Source organism: Sciurus carolinensis, chromosome 17 (assembly GCF_902686445.1).
Source record: "Sciurus carolinensis chromosome 17, mSciCar1.2, whole genome shotgun sequence".
Lineage (NCBI taxonomy): Eukaryota > Metazoa > Chordata > Mammalia > Rodentia > Sciuridae > Sciurus > Sciurus carolinensis.
In genome coordinates, this window is record NC_062229.1 from 1,911,107 (window position 1) to 1,930,245 (window position 19,139).

At 65.2% G+C, this 19,139-nt stretch overlaps 1 protein-coding gene across 3 annotated transcripts; it reads left to right on the forward strand.

The window, feature by feature from the left end:
* The first annotated feature begins 549 nt into the window (after nucleotides 1-549).
* Nucleotides 550-18,424, forward strand: Fzr1 (fizzy and cell division cycle 20 related 1). Of its 3 annotated transcripts, XM_047530945.1 has the most exons (15): nucleotides 550-732; nucleotides 3,040-3,119; nucleotides 11,924-12,027; nucleotides 12,392-12,517; nucleotides 12,629-12,692; nucleotides 12,779-12,906; nucleotides 13,318-13,400; nucleotides 13,765-13,948; nucleotides 14,476-14,541; nucleotides 15,255-15,357; nucleotides 15,437-15,621; nucleotides 15,829-16,062; nucleotides 16,242-16,346; nucleotides 17,202-17,294; nucleotides 17,369-18,424. In XM_047530945.1, the coding sequence occupies exons 3-15, from the start codon at nucleotides 11,959-11,961 to the stop codon at nucleotides 17,408-17,410; spliced, it is 1,482 nt and encodes a 493-aa protein (XP_047386901.1). In that variant the 5' UTR covers nucleotides 550-732; nucleotides 3,040-3,119; nucleotides 11,924-11,958; the 3' UTR covers nucleotides 17,411-18,424. The 3 variants fall into 3 exon arrangements, with proteins under 3 accessions (XP_047386901.1, XP_047386900.1, XP_047386902.1); XM_047530944.1 differs by lacking the exon at nucleotides 3,040-3,119 and having other exon boundaries at nucleotides 17,369-18,423; XM_047530946.1 differs by lacking the exons at nucleotides 3,040-3,119; nucleotides 17,202-17,294; nucleotides 17,369-18,424 and adding an exon at nucleotides 16,718-17,195.
* Nucleotides 18,425-19,139: the final 715 nt, after the last annotated feature.

The window sequence follows — 19,139 nt, forward strand, 5'->3', positions numbered from 1 at the left end:
AATGCTTTTGTTGTTTGTTTTGTTGGCCAGGGGTCTCCATCGGGCTCGTTCTGCTGTTTGATGAGGGCTGGGAGGAGCACCGTGGGAGCCAAGCGTTTGCTGAATGACGGTCCCAGCAGTGGAGTTTCTTGGTGTTGGGTTCCCTCTGCCTTATTACGCGTCGTGGCTGCCTCACTGAGGTACGAGCCTGCCTCTGGTCTACCATTTCGGGGTCCACTCCTCGGGGGTCCAATACCTACACCGTATTCTAACAGGAGCCACGCCCTCCACCGAGCAGAGCCATTTCCCCATTCTCTGCGCAGCCTCAGCTCTTCGCCCGCCCCTTCCGGCCGCGGTTGCCCTTGGCAACGCGTGGCGCCTCGCTTCCTGTATTGATTCGAATAGCGAGAGACGTCACGTCCTCCCGAGATGCTCCACGCGCGCAGGCGCAGCCTCCCGGAGTGGGCGGGGCGGGGGCGGGGCGGGGCGGGGCGATGGCACGCAGCGCGCCAGCGTGGGGGCGTGGCGGCGGGGCGGGGGCGCGCGCGGCGGGGCGGGCGCGCGCGGCGGAGGGAGGGAGCCGGGAGGCCGCGGAGCAGCGAGCGCCGCCATATTAGGCACCGCGGAGCCCGGGAACCCGTCAGCGGCGGCCGCGGCCGGGCCTGGCGGAGCTGCGGGGGCCGGAGGCGGGTGCGGCACGGCGCCGGGAGAGGCGGGGCCGGCGGGAGCCAGCGGGCGACGGGAGCGAGCCAGGTGAGGCGGCCGGGTGGGGGGACCCGCCCCCCAGGCCCCAGGCGGCGGCGGTGTCGACCGCGACCCCCGAACGTAGCCGACCGCCGGGCCGCCACCCCTCCGCAGCCCGGGCCCCTGCAGGAGCCTCCAGCCCCTGGTCCGCGCCCCAGGTGCCCGGGCGGGTGACCTCAGCATCCCCACCGCCCGTCCCAGCCCCAGTCCGAGCGCCGCCGCTCTGCCCTGCGCGCCCCCCCGCTCGGCACCTGCTGCCGGGACATTGCTGCCCCGCAGGCAGCGCCCGCCGTCCGCCCCAAGTGTCAGGCTCAGCGCCACCCCCAGTGCCCGGGGTCCCGTCCACCTCCCCAGCCTCTCCAGCAGCAGCCCCACGCCCCTGCCCGGCCGCTTCTCTGGCTTGTCAGTCCCGGCCCTGCACCTTCCGACCCTCCCAGCCCTGTCGCTTCCCACGTTTACACTGCCCGGCTGGCCGAGCCTGCTGTGACTCCTTCCCCGCAATAAAATACGGTATGAGTCCCGGGCACCCGGAAACGACCCGACTCGGGTGCTGGACCCTGTCCTCTACAGGGACACAAAATTGCCCAGGGGACAAAGTTTGAGTGCTTACATGTCCCCATCCCACCGGACCCCTCAGATTTCTCTTCTCCCACCCTGCTAGCCCTGCAGCCAGTGTCAGTGATTCCCTCAACACTCGGCTTTCCCACTTCAGAGTGACCCTACCAAAACCAGAGACAGCCTATCTCTGCCCAGCTTCCCATCTGAACCCCCATCCCTCCTGGCCACCTCTGACCACCTGCGTGTATTGTCTGCCCCCCACCCCGAGCCATTTCCCCTACTAAAGCCTATGAACACCCCCTTTCTAGACCTGTTCCTGACCCAAAGCCTGAGACCCACCTATGTGCAGGTGCCTAAACCTGTTTTGGTTTTTCCCTGTTTTCTCCACCCAAAATTCGTGCCCTGAATCCGGGCACTTCTCTGATTGGGAAGCAGATCCCCCAACCCCAGGCCACTGATGACCTCATCCTCCTGCTGGGGAGGCCGCTCCCCCAACCTTCTCACCAAACTTTGGATGTGGGTGATTTACCTAATGAAAAGTCATTCAGGCCGAGCCCACAGTGCCACCCAGGACCAGGTCCTGAAGGAAGGACTGTGAAGTGAGGAGGTTGGGCAGCATCTCTGATGGTGGCTGGATGTGCCCCCCTGGGAGCTCCTGACCCATGTCTCCTGAGGACCGTGTCCGAAATGGTGCAGGGTGCTTCCAGAATGCATCCAAGGCCATTAGTCACGCAGAATTTCTCATGAACCACTAGGCGCATGTCAAGGGCGAAGGGTGCCGTCTGTTTTGGCAGTGCTGGGCTCTCACAGGGGTACCGGGCACTGTGTGGGGCGCAGCTGGGCTGCAGGGGATTTTGTGAGGCCCAGGCTGCCCCAGAGAACAGAGCTGTGGTCTTCAGTCCTGCTCCCAGGATGCCTGCTTTGCTGGTGGTGATGTCTCAGCAGTGTGTGCTGGCCGGTGGCTCCTGTGACTGTTGCCCCAGTGAAACCTGGGACTCTGCCCTGGTGGGGTAGTGATTGATCGGGGTGTAGACAGGAGGGCCCTGGAGGAGATGGAAAAGCCTAGTAGGACTTCTGAAGGGGTCTGTGTCGATGCTCGAGCTGCTTTCTCTATTCAGCAGGAAATGTCACACTGTTTACTAGTCCTTGGGGTTCCTGGTGGGTTGGGTTTTGTGTATAGGGCACATCCAGGCTTGGGGGGCCTAGAATGGGGTTGGTTGAGAGGGATGAATATCCAGAGTCACTCTGTTTGGCCGGCTGATCCTGGGGGCTCCTGGTACAGGGACTTGGATGTGGGGAACTGAACACTTCACAGGGCCCTTGCCTGCCTTCCTCTAGAGCTGGGCCAGTTCAGGAAGGCATCTGTGGTTGTTCCAACTGGAGGGACCCTGGCACAAAGTGGGTGGAAGCTGGGGACTCTGCTCAGCACCCTGCAGTGCCCAGGACTCTGCACCCCCAAGAACGACCCAACACCATGCCCACAGAACTGGGGGCAGCCCCACAGGGAGCCCAGACTGAGCCTGTGGCGCTCACTATGACTGTCTGGTCTCCACCCTGTCCCCAGTGGGTCTGTGTCCTGAAGAGGCTGCTGCTCCCAAGCACATGCTGGGTGTAAGCAGGCCCCTGCTGGAGGGGTCACAGGGAGCATGTGGCTTCCCCTCTTTTGTGTCCCCAACAGCTCCCTGTGGCCCCTAGTCACCTCCTGCTCACCAGCTCTGCCCGTCACTGTTCTGCCCACACCTCCCTTTTGCCCTGCAGAGCCCGCCCTGGCGACCCGGATGCCTGTCCAGTGTGTGCTGTGGTGAGGGCCGGGGCAAGCCCAGAACCAAAGCCCCCAGGTGAACATTCCTGCCCCACCGACCTCACCTGTGGGAGGAGGAGACCCACTTGCCTCTCCTGCCGGGCTTCATCGGCACCCCTGGCAGTCTGTGCATGCGCTGCGCCCAGGCTCTGGGAGTGAGCCCGTGCCCTGATCCCTGCCTGACCTGCTCATCCTTCAGTTCCCTTCTCTTCCCTTGTTTTAGAATTCCATCCATCTTTTGGGTTTCTGATCACAGTGGTGTGCACACAGGTGTCACGCCACACCAGTGACAGTAGGAAAGCATGGTTCAGGTTCTGTTTGTTTGCCAAGTTGGGTAGCCGTCTCCGCTGTCCACTTCTAGAACCATCACCCCAAAGAGGCCTGTCCCACGAGCAATCACCCCGTTCCCACCCTGGCCCCCGGAACCCACAGATCCCTTTCCTGTCTCTGGACTCACCTACCAAGGGAGTCACATGGTGTGTCCCTGTGCATCTGGTCCTCACGGCGCAGTGCCCTCAAGGCCCATCCGCGCTGCAGAGTGTTAGAGCCTCACTTCTGCCTGTGGCTGACTGACGCTCTAGGTGCAGGTGGAGCGTGCTCTGCATCTGCCTCTCTGTGAGTGGATACGCCTGTTGTTCCCAGGCCTCCCCACCTTGGTGATGCTACACCAGTGGACACTGGACAGTGCCTGAGGACCTGGTGGCTGTCAGGACTGGAGTGTCCTGGAATGGAGTGGGTAGAGGCAGGGATGCTGCTGCTCACCTGCAGTGCCCAGGACAGCCCATTACAGAGCAGCCCCTGCCCTTGCCACGCTGGGGTGGAAAGGCCACTTGAGCACCCCAGGCTACTCCCCTGAGGCCCTTCCTTGGACCTGTGGGTGGGCACTGCAGTGGCCCTAGCCAAGGCAGAATTTCTGATGCTCTGAGCTGCTGCAGCAGGGACTGTTTGCCTTATGTGGGCTGCTGCAGACCCCATGTCACCAAGGCAGACTGGCTGGGTGCTGGGTGATGCAAGGGGGCCACGGACAGAAGCCCAGGTCTTCCTGAGTTGGAGCGGCATTTCTGTTGGGGGGCACTGGAGGTGGGAGCACCCTGCTGGCCAGGAACAATGGGGTGGGATTCTCAGCCTCTGAACCTCAGAGCCATGATGACAGCTTTGTAGAGCCTGGAATTCTCACTGAGGCAGGGCTGGAGGGATAAACATGTGCTCGCGAATGAGTGGGTGCTGGGGGTGGCTCAGGCCTGGGCACCGCCTCCCCGGGAGTGACTTGCTTCTTAGGATTCCCGTCGGAGCCCGGGGTGGGGTGCAGCCCCTTTGCGTGCCGGGCCTTTGGGCCATGTCTTGACTGCACTGAGGGCTAAAGGGCCCCTGGCTATTCTCATCCCCGACTGGGGGCCCCGGCCTTTGGAGTTCTCGGTGTGCGGCTGGGGCTGCGTTCTGATCCAGTCACCTCCCCATGTCATCAGCCATGTGACCGTTCCCCACTGGGGAGCCCTGTTGCTCTCAGTTCTTGGCTTTCTCCCTAGCATGGGAAGAGGTCACTGGATGGTAGGATAGCCTCCAGGGTACCTGCCTGCCACAGCCTGCCTGTACTGCGCAGATAGAGGAGCAGGAAACAGGCTGTCTGGGGACTTGTCATGTGCCTGTCATTGAGCTTGTGGGACTGGCCACTTGCTTCCTGGGCACCCCTGGGTCAGGCTTGCAGCTGACTGCTTCACAAACTCTGTGCCCTGTCTCACAGCTGCACCTCTACCTGAGATGAAGAGATTGAGGTCCCAAGAGGTGCCCAAAGCCTTGTGGCCTGTAAGGGTTGAGGTGACTCAAAGCCAGGGCTGGCTGTCCATAGCCCAGGCTCTTTCCCTCTAGAATGTCACCAGGGCTTGTGATTCGCTGGAGGGAGGGAGGGAGGGAGGGGCAGGAGGGTTACAAGGTGGTTCCCGTGCCCTGGAGGTTTGCTGGCTAGGGCTGGCTGGCATGGGATACGGCAGGGCCCTGGGCTTGAGGGAATGTTCTAGGTTGCTTGCATAGCTGCTTCTGATCATTGTGAAACTGAGAGACCTGAGGGGGTGGCAGGAACAGATTAGTGGGGACAAGGTGGTGGTAATGGTGATGTATTTTGTGCAGCGACTCTGGGAGGCAGGTGAACAGGCCAAATGAGACCCCCCTGGGTGTGCACGGGAAACTGGACGCTCCGTGCTGTGACTCTTTTCTCTGGAGCCTCTCCCCCAGCCCCGTAGACGACCGGAGTTGGACCTCTTACCCCCCTGGGAGGAGGCAGCTGGCCCAGAGTGGCATGGAAGTCTGGGGATGCCTGGGACCATGCTGGCCTCCTGGTTCTTGCATATGGGTGCCCTAGACAGCAGCACTTTGCCCCCAAGATGCTGCCCTTGGCCATTGTCACCTTGGTCCTTCATTGGACAGCTCCAGCTGAGCCAGACTGCAGAGAGCCCCACTGTTCTCTTCTCTGTGGAGTTCTGGGCATCTCAGCCTCAGAGCAGCCTTGTCTGGGGTCCAGAGCATGGGTGCAGGGGCCAGACTGCCAGTTCAGGACCTGGCTCCTCCCTCGCCGTGCCTGCTGCCGTCCCCTCCCCGCGCAGGGTGGCGCTGGGCCTGTCTGCACATGGGGGGCTGGTCTGTGGGTGGCTGGGGCAGGGCCTGGGCCACACAGGCACCCAGGGGGCTGGTTGGGGGCTCCCTGGGCTGGCCAGTGCCAGTCTGCACGTACTTGTCGGTCAGCTGCTGCTCCTGAGGCCAGAGTCGTCCTTATGCAGGGATGATTCTGCCCCCAGGAGACACGGGGTGATGTCTGGGGATGTGTGGTCGTCACTCCTGGAGGAGCCCCTGGCTTGGAGTGGCAGAGCCCAGGGTCGCCACTGCACACCCTGCATGCCCAGAGTCCCACCTGAGAACTGCCCGGCGTCCACAGTGCCATGAGGGTGCTGGCCTCCACCGTGGCCGGGGCAGTCCTGGCCAGCCCACAGTCAGCCTGCTCAGCGGGTCGCAGTCTCATCACAGCAGCCGGCCTTTCTTTTGTTCCTTGAAGAGCTTCAGAGTATGAAAACAGTAGGGACCAGTTTTTCAAGATAAGCAGGACTGGAAGGAGTCAAAATTTGGCCAAGGGCCTCTGAGCCAGACTGCTCTGTTCCTGGGGATGGTGTGCTGGCCGGTGAGGACTCTGGGAGAGGTCCCCAGGGCTGCCCGGGGCCAGAGAGGAGGCCAGGCCCTGGTCATGCTGCAGACCACCCTACGCACGTGCTGACCCTGGGAGCCTCAGATTGAGCCTCAAGGTGGCTCCCTGCAGCTTCTGTCCCGTGGCGAGCTTCAGTGGCTCCTGCCCACACGGGGGCATGGCCTGGAAACCTGGCACCGAAAGCTGGTACCCTGCCCCTTTCTCACTCAAGAGAGCACTCTCTGGGACCACACCGGCTTTAGCTGAAGAGGGACACAGGTAGGGCACAGGGCTGCCCTCTGGCCACTTGGGCCTTGCTGGCTTAAAGGCCAGCCTGCTCACTCCAGTGGTCTCATGCATGCAGATTCACCCCCTTGCCTGGCCCTGGAGCAAGGGCTCGCCTGCAGCCCTGTGGACACCTGTCTCATTCTCTGCAGTGGGGCATCCTGGCCTCCACCTGCTCCATGCCAGGGGCACTGTACCCCCCCAGTGGTGACGACCACAAGCCTTCCTGGACACTGCTGGCATCCCCTGGGGCAGAGTGGCCAGGGCCAGAACTCCTGGGTACAGTGACATGGAACTGCCTTTGCTGAATTCCTGGTGAGAAGGAGCAGGAGCACAGGAACAGGAGCTCAGAGCGCCCAGAGCTGGACAGCAGGAGGGGGCCTGTGCGTCCCCACTATGAGTGGGACGGCACCCTGCCAGGGAGTGGAAGCCTGGCACAGGTCAGCCTCGCGTGAGGCCCAGCTGGGCGGGACCCCGGCCGCTCTTCACCCAGTCGTGCTGTGTTCCCAGAGGAGCAGCCGGAAGCTTGGAAGTGGAAGGCTTGTGCATGGCAGTGGCAGCAGGGGTCCCTGTCTCCATTCTGGGGGACTCTGCTGAGAGCAGAACCTCCCTTTAACCCACGGTGACCCTGACCAGCAGCTGAGGGTCCTGGCCCCGCACACCATCTCTCAGGCAGGAGCCTCCCTGGGGGCGCCCTGCAGGCTGGCCCTGAGGGACTCTGCAGGCCTGGCTGAGGCTCAGCTGAGGCCCATCTGGCTCTGGGTGGGCTCTGTTTGCTCTGAGTCCCCTGACCCCGTGGAGCCCACATGGTTTGGAGGCACAATGATGGCTCATTCACAGTAGCACATTCGGATCTGCGCCCCACCAACGTTTCACTGTGAAACTTCCGCCACGCAGCCAGAGTAAGAACGCGCTGGGGCACGGTCTAGTGCCCTTGCCTGCCCGGCGGAGGGGATGGTTTGGGTTTTGAACAGCTGACGCGTCCACGTGACTCCAAACACAGGAAGTAAAAGTGGCGGCAGGTTAACTGGGACTTCCTTCCTCTGACCCGCCTCGTCCCCCTCCCCAGACCGGACCTCCTCCAGCTGCACAGACAGCAGGTCCTTCCCACCTGGCTTGGCGTCTGCAGAGCCGCGCCAGCAGCAGCGCTCCTGCATGTGCGCAGCCCCTGCTGAGTTCTTAGAAGTCGGGGCTGCCTGCGAGCGCTCAGAGGGATGTGCACTTTTACATTTTGCAGGCAGTTGCCAAATCGTCCTCTCAGAAGCACCGACTCTGAGCTCCTGCCAGCTTGTGCGCAGCTCCCCGCGGACCAGCACGGGTGCCCTGCCCGTCTGCCCGTCTGCAGGGGCAAGATGCTCGGGCTTGGTGGCTCCGCAGCGTGCGGGAGCACAGGCGTCCTTTCTGAGAAGGGTCTGCTCAGACCCTGTGCCAGCTTGCTCTCCTCCCTGAGGGTGGCCTTTTCCTGGTTTGGCTGGGGTGGAACCAGGGCCTTGCTCTCGTGGACAGCGTTCCGCCCCGAGCCACGCCCGAGCTGTCTTTGTTCCCTTAAATGAAATGGTGTGTCTTGCCTCGCAGACATTTCCTTCTCCACCAGCGAGTCCCTGGCCCTTCCTCTTAGGGCTTCCGCCTTTCCTCCTCCCTGTGGTGCAGGTGAACTGGGGCCTCCGAGGACGCAGCCCCTGCGGCTTCTGCGGCAGCTCCCCCAGGTCCAGAGTCCTCCTGGGGTGCGGCGCGGCCCGGCCACGCTGAGCCTGGGGCGTCTGCAGCCCCCCAGCTCTGAGGCCCCACAGCCCCACTCGCTGCCCCTCATCTTCCAGCGCGTCTCTCTGACTCAGACCCTTATGAGCCCACCTCCTGGGGGACCCTGTGGTGGCCCAGCGTGGTCCTTAGTCCTGTCACCCCGTCGCTTGCTGTGTGAGGGGGCACGCGTGGCTGTGGGGCTGGTAGCCCTGAACCCGAGGAGGCAGTGGCGCTGACCTCGGCAGCCACGTGCAGCAGTGCCCCTGGGCTCCTCAGGCCCCTCGAGCCGCACAGCTGACGGTGCTGCCTGCCTGTGGCGTGTGTGCCCGGCTCTCATGCGGTGTTGGGGCCGCTGCCTCGCTCTGGTCAGGGGTGGACCCTGCTCGTGAAGAGTTGGCTCCCAGCCGTCCTCACTGCCCGTGGGCTGATGTGCCCTCGTGCTGGCCTTGACTGAGCGGGGCTTCTACTGGACATGCCCAGGAGCCCCCGCCCCAGAGTGGCTTCCCTGAGGCAGCGCTGCTTTAGAAGGTGGCATCTGGGCCCCAGGTGTGACTCCCTGGCGAAGCATGGCTTAGCATGTCCTCAGCATGTACGAGGCCCCAGGTTCAATTCCCAGCCCCCCAAAAAAAGAAATAAAAAGACCTATAAATGTGTGTTGGGTTTTGGCGCGGGGTTTGAACCCAGAGGCATGTCACCACTCATTCACACCCTCGCCTTTCTTTTTCAGTATTTTATTTAGAGACAGGGTCTGCTGAGTTGTTTAGAGCCTCTCAGGTCAGTGGCTGAGGCTGGCTTTGAGTTTGTGATCCTCCTGCCTCAGCCTCCCGAGCCACTGCGGTTATAGGTATGGCTACCCTCACCCAATTAAAAAGTTGTGCAGGGTGGCATCTGCTCCCAGCTTCCCTCCATGAGCACCTGTGGGCCTGCAGATTCACAGCGTGCCTGAGCACCAGTGGGGACCGGAGGGTCCTCTGCGGCCTCCAGCTGCGTAGGCCCTGTGAACGGTTGGGTCAGCTCCTGCTGGTTAGCTCGGTGCCCGGGGTTGTCCCCAGCCTTAGTGGGGCAGCAGAGCAGCGGAACTGGGCGAGCCCCCAGCAGTCAGGAGGAGCCTCTGGAGCAGGCAGTGGTGGCCCCTTGGGGTGCTCCTCTGTGGTGGCCCCTCGGGGTGCTCCTCTGTGGTGGCCCCTCGGGGTGCTCCTCTGTGGTGGCCCCTCGGGGGGTGCTCCTCTCTGGTGGCCCCTCGGGGGGTGCTCCTCTCTGGTGGCCCCTCGGGGTGCTCCTCTGGTGGCCCCTCAGGGGGTGCTCCTCTCTGGTGGCCCCTCGGGGTGCTCCTCTCTGGTGGCCCCTCGGGGTGCTCCTCTGGGCTCATTTGTCTAACTCCAAAGGTGGCCAGGTTCCAGGGTCAGGACACTGTCTCCCATTAGGTGTCCACCAGGACCCGGCACACGGGCAGCCATGTGTCCTGTGTGTGTGCCCAGGCCTTCAGGGAGTTGGGGGGCGCATCCTCTGGAGAGGGGAGACTTGGAAGGGCGAGGAGCCACCCCTGCCAGCTGCTCTGTGGCCCCAGTGCATGGAAAGCCATTTACTGCGTCGAGCCACAGGAGGATGCTGGGGACTTCTCCAGGGCAGGTGGGAGGGGTGGGCAGTGGTCACCAGGAGGTGGCAGCTGCTTCAGGAGGCTTAGCTGGGATGGGAGGGCCGGGCCTGCAGCCTGGCAGCCCTCCTCCCGCCAGGGGCAAGCCAAGCAGGAGCCCCGTTCTGTGCTGCCTGCTTGGTCTTGGTGCTCCAAGACCCCTCTGCAGGAGGGCGGCCCCATACTGAGGGCCACGAGATGGATGCTGGCCACTTGTCACGGGCGGGTGGGACCTGGTCCGCTCTGCCGCCCTATCACCATGTCCACTGAGGAGCTCGGGGTCCAGGGTCGCTCACCTGATTCATACCATCTCTGACTGTGGCCCCAGAACTTGTCAGAGGCCAGTGGGGCCGTGGGGAATGGAGCGGGGCAGATCTATTTCCACCTCACGCCCGCGTCCTGGGCCCGCCCTGGGTGGCACGGCCGCGCGGTCTTCCTCAGGAGTCTGCACCCTCGCCTGCCTGCCTCAGGATCTGGTGGGCCTGGGGACCCTGTGACAGAGTCGCCTGGCACTGGCCTTTTGGGGCTGGCTCATCTCCCTGAGCACGATGTCACAGCGCACATCAGGTCTCCTGCTCATGGCCCAGTGATGCTCCACGTGGACTGGACCCCGTCTTGTGTGCAGGTCTCCTTGGGGACCCACCTCCTCCCCTGCTGTGGTCCCCGCTCACCTGTCTGAGGCGGTGGGGCGGGCGGGCAGCAATGTCCGGGACAGCTTCCGGTTCAGGAAGGGTGGGGGCGTTCTGGAGGTGGACCTGACGGCTGGCAGTAGTGAATGTGCGCGTGGGCACGGCACGGTGGTGAGCTCGGCCTCCCACCACGGCTTCTGAAGCCACCTGCAGGCGTCACCATGCCGTTCCTGGAGGGATCAAACCCAGGGGCGCTCGACCACTGAGCCACATCCCAGCCCTGTTTTGTGTTTTATTTTGAGATGGGGTCTCACTAAGTTGCTTAGGGCCTTGCCGTTGCTGAGGCTGGCTTTGAACTCGTGATCCTCCTGCCTCAGCCTCCTGAGCAGCTGGGATGACAGGCATGGCCACTGCACCCAGCTAGGGATTTGTACTTTAGAGCTTTTGGTTCTTGAAAGGGACTTTGCTTTTTTGCTTTTCCCATACTCTGTTGCCAACTGTGGCACCAGGCGGAGGCTCAGGGCTGCAGGCCGAGCAGCCCAAGTGGCAGGGCCAGGCCGCAGAGGCCAGGGTTCTGGGGGGCAGAGCAGGCCAGGGAGCAGGGGCAGCCTGGACGCCACGCACTTCTACTGGTACCTGTGCAGACGCCTCTCCCGGCCACCACGCAGGGCAGAAGCATGGCGAATGCTCAACATGGGGGGTGTGGCTGGCACCCATGAAACTTGGTTCACAAAGACGGAGGCCATGCCCGACCTGCCCTGGGCTGCACCCCACTCCCTCGAGAGGGTTCTTCTTGCCAGTGACCCGCAGGCCTCAGCCTGCATGTTGCCCCTCCGAGGTCTCCCTGGACTGGCAGAGCGCACAGGACCCCTGCAGGGTGTGGCAGCTGGTGTGACGGCCACATGTGGGCATCCCTGAGCCACTGCCCGCTCAGCCTGGCCTGGACCCTGCGTGCTTGTTCTTGGCAAACTCCATGCAAAGAGAAGCAAAGCTCCCTGCAGCCCACACGCACACTCGCACCTGTGCAGGCGAGGCTTACGGTCCCCGTGGCGTGTGCAGCTCACCAAGGCCACCGTGCTCAGGGCAGGTCCTCGCTGCGTCACCCGCATCCTGCCAGCTCCTGGGTGGAGACCTCCAGTCAGGCAGGGACCAAGGGTGCGGACGTGCCCTAGGGCAGTAGGTGGGTCAGAGGGTCTGCAGGTGGACGGAGGGGCCTACGTGCGCCCTGTCACAGCGAACGCCCCTGTGGAGCAGCCCGAGAGGAGCCTTCTGTCCCTTCCCAGAGCCCGAGTTGTAGGAGCCAGCTCTGCTGACACCGGACACTTGGCCACTCCTGTCGTGACCCTGCCGGCTGCTGACCCTGACCTTCTGCCCTCCTGCTTCAGGCTGACTCAGCTGGCAGGCCCTGCCCTGCCCCACCATGGACCAGGACTATGAGCGGCGGCTGCTCCGTCAGATCGTCATCCAGAACGAGAACACGATGCCTTGTGTGAGTCCTGCCTGCCACCCACGGGGCCCCCAGCGCATCCTTCCCCAGGCCCCTCTGTGGTGGCTGCTGGCCACCCTGGTATTGTGCTGCCTTGGCAGGTGGCCTGGTGTGACCCGAGTGCCCCGGTGCCCGCGCCCCCCGGGCCTGGCAGAGGCCTGCTCTGAGACCGCTTCCTCTGTCGCTCTGCCTGGGTCTCGGGCCAGCCCAGCGCCTGCAGACCTGGGCCCCACCAGCAGGTTCCAGCACGTCGGCTGACCAGACGCTTCACCCAACCCTCGGGTTCACGCACAGAGGCCGTGGTGGGAGAGGCTGGCCTGGGGCTCCTGGGGCTCTGGCTAAAGCAGCGTCCACCCGCATCTTCCAGGTCTCAGAGATGCGACGCACCCTGACACCCGCCAGCTCCCCGGTGTCCTCCCCCAGCAAGCACGGGGACCGCTTCATCCCCTCACGTGCCGGGGCCAACTGGAGCGTGAACTTCCACAGGATCAACGTGAGTGGCCCTGGGGCGGGGAGGGCCCAGGTCCAGCAGCCTCCGCCCGAGCCCTGTCCTGCCAGGACCAGTGGGTGGCTGCACACGACCTCCTCCAACCCCTCCCTGCAGGAGAACGACAAGTCTCCCAGCCAGAACCGCAAAGCCAAAGACGCCACCTCGGACAGCGGCAAAGGTAGGGTCCCCGCCCGAGCCCCGCCCCCGCCCGAGCCCCGCCCCCGCGTCCGCCCACCCTGGGCTCAGTGTGTGCCGTACCCGCAGACGGCCTGGCCTACTCAGCCCTGCTGAAGAACGAGCTGCTGGGAGCGGGCATCGAGAAGGTGCAGGACCCGCAGACCGAAGACCGCAGGCTGCAGCCCTCCACGCCGGAGAAGAAGGGCCTCTTCACGGTGAGCTGGGGACGCCGGCTCTGCCTGGCGATGCACCGCCGGCCAGGTTCCGGGGCCTCTGGTGCAGCGAGGCTGAGCGCCCAGCAAGCGGGGGGGCGGGGCGGGGTCTGGCCACGCCCGGTTGCTCCCCTACCCCAGCCCCAAGTGCGCCCCAGATACCGGAGACGGGGGCCGCCTGGGCCAGGCCGGGCTGTTTGCTGATCACCTCCTGAGCACGTGCGGGCTGAAGGGACCCTGTGGCCCTCTGCAGGAGTGCCCCCCAGAGCCCCTCCTGTGTTGTCCCGGGTGGGGGCCTGCAGGCAGGGTCAGACAGGGCCGCTCCCTGGTGGCCATGGTGCATGCCTTGGTGTCCCCAGCCGAGGGGTGCCAGGCGTTGAGGGGGTTCTTGAGCCCTGATGCCCCCACCCCCAGTATTCCCTCAGCACCAAGCGCTCGAGCCCGGACGATGGCAACGACGTGTCCCCGTACTCCTTGTCTCCCGTCAGCAACAAAAGGTGAGTCCTCGTCCCCTTGAGTGGTGGCGTCCCTCTGGGCCTAGGAGGCTTCCCAGGAGGGGCCGGCCTGGGGCACCAGCACCCCAGAGGGGACCCAGCAGCCCCTCGCTGTGCACACACATAGCCCCGCGTCCTTGGGCACAACCTGGGGCAGCGGGGAAGCGGGGAAGGCATCCCCAGGGCGGAAACACCTGTGGGTGCAGGGCCTCCTCAGCCACAGGTCCCAGGGATGGGAGCACGGTGGACGTGAGGGGTGTGGACCCAGCTGGCAGCAGGCCCAAGGCTGGCGGAGGCGCCGTCAGTGACTTGTGCTGTCAGAGGGCACTGGCCGCCTGATGCCAAATCCCCGTCTCACCGTCTCCAGTCAGAAGTTACTCCGGTCTCCGCGGAAACCCACCCGCAAGATCTCCAAAATCCCCTTCAAGGTCCTGGATGCTCCTGAGCTGCAGGACGACTTCTACTTGAACCTGGTGGACTGGTCGTCCCTGAACGTGCTCAGCGTGGGGCTGGGCACCTGTGTGTACCTGTGGAGCGCGTGCACCAGCCAGGTGGGCCCTGTGGGCACAGGCCGGCCCGCCTGGTACCAGTGCTGCGGGGCCTCTGGGGAGGGTCCTTGCGGCCTCTCCCTGGGCAGAGCAGCTGGACAGGCACGGCACTGCCCTGTCCCCAGGCTGTGGCTGGTGGCCGCAGTGCGGGAGAGTCCCCGCCTTGGCGGCAGCAAGAGAGGACTCCTCTTTGCCAGAGTGCCCCACGCACCTGCCGGGCTGCATGGAGCCAACCTCCTTGGTTGGCAGTCATGGGCTCAAGACCGGAGGGTTCGGGGCCAGACCAGCGTACAGGGCGGAGGAGGGCTGAGCACAGGGCACCCGTGCCCACCCTGGCGTGCTGTGCCTCGCCCCGCGGCCTGCACGGCCTCGTGGCAGCAGGCCCCTTGCCCCAGCCCTGGGCTGCTCCTGCCCAGCCGTCACTTGTCCCCGTGCTGGCCTGGGTCCTCCCCTGTGCTCAGGGCCTGCTCTGGTGCCCCATAGACCCTGGCTGTGAGGACCATGATCTCACACTAAGGTGCTGTCCCCAGGTGACGCGGCTCTGCGACCTCTCCGTGGAAGGGGACTCTGTGACCTCCGTGGGCTGGTCTGAGCGGGTGAGTCCAGGACCCACCTCCCTGGAGAACCCGTGTGTCGCCCTGGGGTGCACCCCTGGCCGTCCTGACCTGGGCACGCTCCTGGTGGACAGTGGCAGAGAGGAACGCCGCCCTGGGACCGCTTTTAGTCCCCCCAGAGCGTGGCAGCAGCCACGCCCTGGACTGGCCACACGCCCCTGCCCTGGAGGGGCAGGCAGGGCAGGAAGAGCGCCCAGCTCCGTGGGAGTCCCTGCTGGTGTTCAGGAACAGCCGGCCTCCGCCTGGCCTCCGCCTAGCTTTCGCCACTCTGGGAACCTGGGCCTCGCCTGCCCGCTGCCCTTAGTCTGGGAGCCCTGGCAGTGGCCCCATGCATCCTGAATGGACCCAAGACGGGCGGCGGAGCCCGTGGCCTTGCCAGCCCGCCCTCACACGCACCGTGGAACCCGGCTCAGAAGCCGAGTGGGCTTCTTTCTGTGTGAACTGTGCCCATGTTGCAGCTGCCTGTCCCCAGCACACTGGCTGGGCCCTGACGCCCTGAGCCCCTGCAGCCCTGCAGGCCCTCTACCCCAGCACCCCAGGGGCTCCTCCGCCGCCTCCTGATCGCTCCTGTCGGGATGATTTGGAGGCACCATCCCAAGCCCATGGGCAGAGGAGAGCCAGGCGACCAGGGCGGGCTGGCTGCCTGTCCCCAGGCCAGGGCCTGACACTGCCCTCTGCCCTGCCATTGCTCCCAGGGGAACTTGGTGGCCGTTGGGACACACAAGGGCTTTGTGCAGATCTGGGACGCTGCTGCGGGGAAGAAGCTGTCCATGCTGGAAGGCCACACGGCACGCGTGGGTGAGGAGCCGGGCCCCCTGCCCTTGCCCTTGGGTCAGGCTTCCAGGCCAGGCTGAGCCCCCACCCTCTGCTGCTCCAGGGGCCCTGGCCTGGAACGCTGACCAGCTGTCCTCCGGGAGCCGGGACCGCATGATCCTGCAGCGGGACATCCGCACTCCACCCCTGCAGTCGGAGCGGCGGCTGCAAGGTCACCGGCAGGAGGTGTGCGGACTCAAGTGGTCCACGGACCACCAGCTACTCGCCTCTGGGGGCAACGACAACAAGGTAGGCACGGGGGCCGCCGCCCAGCCCACCTTCACGCCACGCCCGCTCCTCCCCTGCTGCTGCGCGAGCCCTGCTGGGACAGCAGGGTGACTAGGGTGTGCCCTGCCAGTTCCCGAGGGAGGGCCGGGCCCCAGGGCACAGGTGCCACCTCCTCCCTGGGGCTGGCCATGGGGACCTGCGCCCAGGCTCACGGCCACTGCCCTCCAGCTGCTAGTCTGGAACCACTCGAGCTTGAGTCCCGTGCAGCAGTACACGGAGCACCTGGCAGCTGTGAAGGCCATCGCCTGGTCCCCACACCAGCACGGCCTGCTGGCTTCGGGCGGGGGCACGGCCGACCGCTGCATCCGCTTCTGGAACACGCTCACGGGGCAGCCGCTGCAGTGCATCGACACGGGCTCCCAGGTGTGCAACCTGGCCTGGTCCAAGCACGCCAACGAGCTGGTGAGTGGGCCGCCTCTGTGGGGGGGGGAAGCCTGGCGTCCCTGAGCACACTGGCCTGCTCCTGCCCGGCCCTCTGTGACCCCACGCCCTGGGGCGACCGGGAGGCCAGTCCTCCAGCACACCTCCACCCTGGGCACAGAAACAGCTGCTGCGTCCTGACCCACCAAGCCCTCCCCTAGGTGAGCACCCACGGCTACTCCCAGAACCAGATCCTCGTGTGGAAGTACCCGTCCCTGACCCAGGTGGCCAAGCTCACTGGGCACTCCTACCGCGTCCTCTACCTGGTGAGTGCGTCTGGCCAGGGGCCTCTGCCAGACACGGGGAGGAGACTGCGGGGCCAGGCTTGCTCTGGTGGCAGGTCATCCTTGCTGAGAGTGCCTCCCCCACCCTCCCTCCTGCCCAGCGCCGTCTCTTTACGTGTGTCATGTCACACAAGAAACAAGCCAAGGACAGTTAGCGTCCACCTCAGATAACCCAGGGTGTGACAGGAGAGCCCTTTGCTTGTAGCCGCAGAGGGCAGAGGGCAGGGGCAGCTCCCTCCAGATACCCTGGCTGTTTCTGCAGTGCTGGGCTGGACCCCAGGGCCTCACATGTGCCAGGCAAGCGCTCCACCCCTGAGCTACAGCCCAGGCCTTTTTATCTTATTTTGAGACAGGGCCTCGCTAAGTTGCCCAGGCTGACCTCGAACTTGTGATCCTCCTGCCTCAGCCTCCCGAGTAGCTGGGATGACAGGCGTGGCCATTGCACCGGGCCTCTGCAAGTTCTTTCCAGCAAACATGTTTTCGTGCTGGGCTGGGGTGTAGCTCGTGGGTAGAGCGCTAGCTTCAGCATGTGCGAGCCCGGCCCCTGGCAGTGCCGCGTGGCACAGTGCTGCCCGCAGCGTGTCCGCCTGTGCACGTCTGTGCCCCTTGGCTCCTGGGCGCTCATTCGACCGTCCTTTGGTCTCCATGCTCTGCCCTGCTCCTGCCCTGCGTGGCCCTGGCCCTTGCCCTCCCTCCTGGCCTCTGAGGTCAGGCTCTGCCCCTGTGGCTCTGATGGCATCTGGCTGCCCACACCTGCTCCCCAGCCTTGTGCCCCAACTCTGTCCCGGGCTGCCTGCAGAGACCCGAGGACATGGAGGGTTTCTGTCCTCTGCACAGGCAATGTCCCCTGACGGGGAGGCCATCGTCACTGGTGCTGGAGACGAGACCCTGAGGTTCTGGAATGTCTTCAGCAAAACCCGCTCGACCAAGGTAAGGCGGGTGGTGGGCCGAGCCCTGCCAGCCCCAGCCCAGGGGGTGGCTCGGCTCACGGCCCGTGTCCGCAGGAGTCCGTGTCTGTGCTCAACCTCTTCACCCGGATCCGGTAGAGCCGCGCAGGGCGCCAGCCTCCTGCAGGGCAGACCCTGCTCCTCCACTCGCATGGACCTGCCGCCCGCACACAGCCCAGAGGACGCAGCGGGAGGGCGGGAGCTGGGCCTGGAGAGTCTGATTAAACGCCTGATTGTGAACCATGTCCACCAGTATTTGGGGCGGGGACCGGGGCCAGCACCCTCGCGGCGGCCGAGACCCAGTGCAGCCCGTCGGCGCTCAGAGCGGGATGGACGCCGCTGGGACCTGCCTGCTTGTGTCCTCGCCTCGCTGGGCTGCATGTTCTCCTGGAAGCACGTGCCCCCCGCACACTGCCTGCTGCGTCAGCCGGCCAAGGGGCAGCCAGGCAGGAGGCCCGAGACCCCGCGCCCAGCCGGAACCGCGCGGCGCGGCCTGGCCAGAGGAGCCCTGGGCAGCAGCGTCTTCACAGCCGCTTCTGTGGCCGCCCAGCAGTGGCTCGGTGCCGCTGGAGCGGCAGGCGCCACGGGAGCACCCTGAGGGAGCAGGCCCGGCGCGTCCTGGAGGACACCACGGGGACTTGCGCACGGACCGCCCGCACACCTGCGCCTGCTTCCTCCTGTCCCCTTTGCCGGCGAGACTTGAATGCTGCTGTGCCTGCTGGGCGTGGGCGTCCTGCCAGGTGGCACCTCCCCTGCTCCTGGCCCTGCTGCTGGCCGCCTGCCTCAGGAAGGCTGGCGAGAACAGGAGACGGGCGCCCGGGCCCCTCCGGAGGCACCCTGGGCTTCCCTGACGTCCTGCGTCCATCGCCCCAGCCGGGGAGCCCGCAGGATGGGCGTGGTTGGGCCTGCGCAGCTGCCCTGTCCCCTCGTGAACCGGGGCGTGGGTGGCGCGGGCACAGCCAGGCCACGCGGGGTGGAGTGCCCCAGGTCTGGAGCCCGCGGCCGTGTGCATGTGTATATGTACCTGTGACTCTGCCCTCATCTGTGTCCCGTCGCGCAGTCCAGAGCTGTGCAGGTGGACGGGGCGGCCTCTGCCGGAAGCGAGGCCTCCGCCCGCGGGCCGGCTGTGTACATTGAAGCGTGCATTCTGATTGGCCAGCATCTTATTTTTGTTGTTTTTTTTTAATTAAGAAAACAAGCCCCGTGTCCCCCAACCTTGCTCCCCAGCCTGGAGCAGGTGCCCTGGTTGGCCGCGGAGGCCTCTGCAGGACCTCGCGGGGCCCAGGTAGCACCAGCCTGCGGCTTCCGGCATTCAGGCGGGGTGCCTGTGGGAGGGGCCCTGGGACGGCACCATTGTCCTCCTCCCAGGGGGGACTGGCGGGGGGCCTGGCTGGGTGGGGGCCCCCAGGCCTGTCCAGAGCCAAGGGAGCACCTCTGTTGGCCCCCCTCAGGGACGCGAGGGACAGTGCAGCAGCTCCCGCCCAGGGCAAGCCCCAGGCGCAATCCTATGGCGCCAGGTCCCCTGTGCTGCTGCCACTGAGGGAGGGTCCCACAGAGGGGAGGGACCAGGGGGCTGGAGGGACGGGAGGACCCCAGAAGGAGGGGCGAGGCCTGGCACTGAAGGAGGGAGCTCGGGGCGGGAGGTCTGGAGCTGAGCTGTCATGGTGGAAGGGAAGGATGCAGGGGAGAGTGGACAGGCCCTGTGGGGAGGCAAGGGCTGGGCCCAGGAGGAGCCTCCTGGGACGCAGGGAGTGACCCGTGGTGCCTTGCGGGGCAGAGAACAGGCTGGTGGGCCAGTGCATGGGAAAAGGAGGCCTGGGCCGGAGGA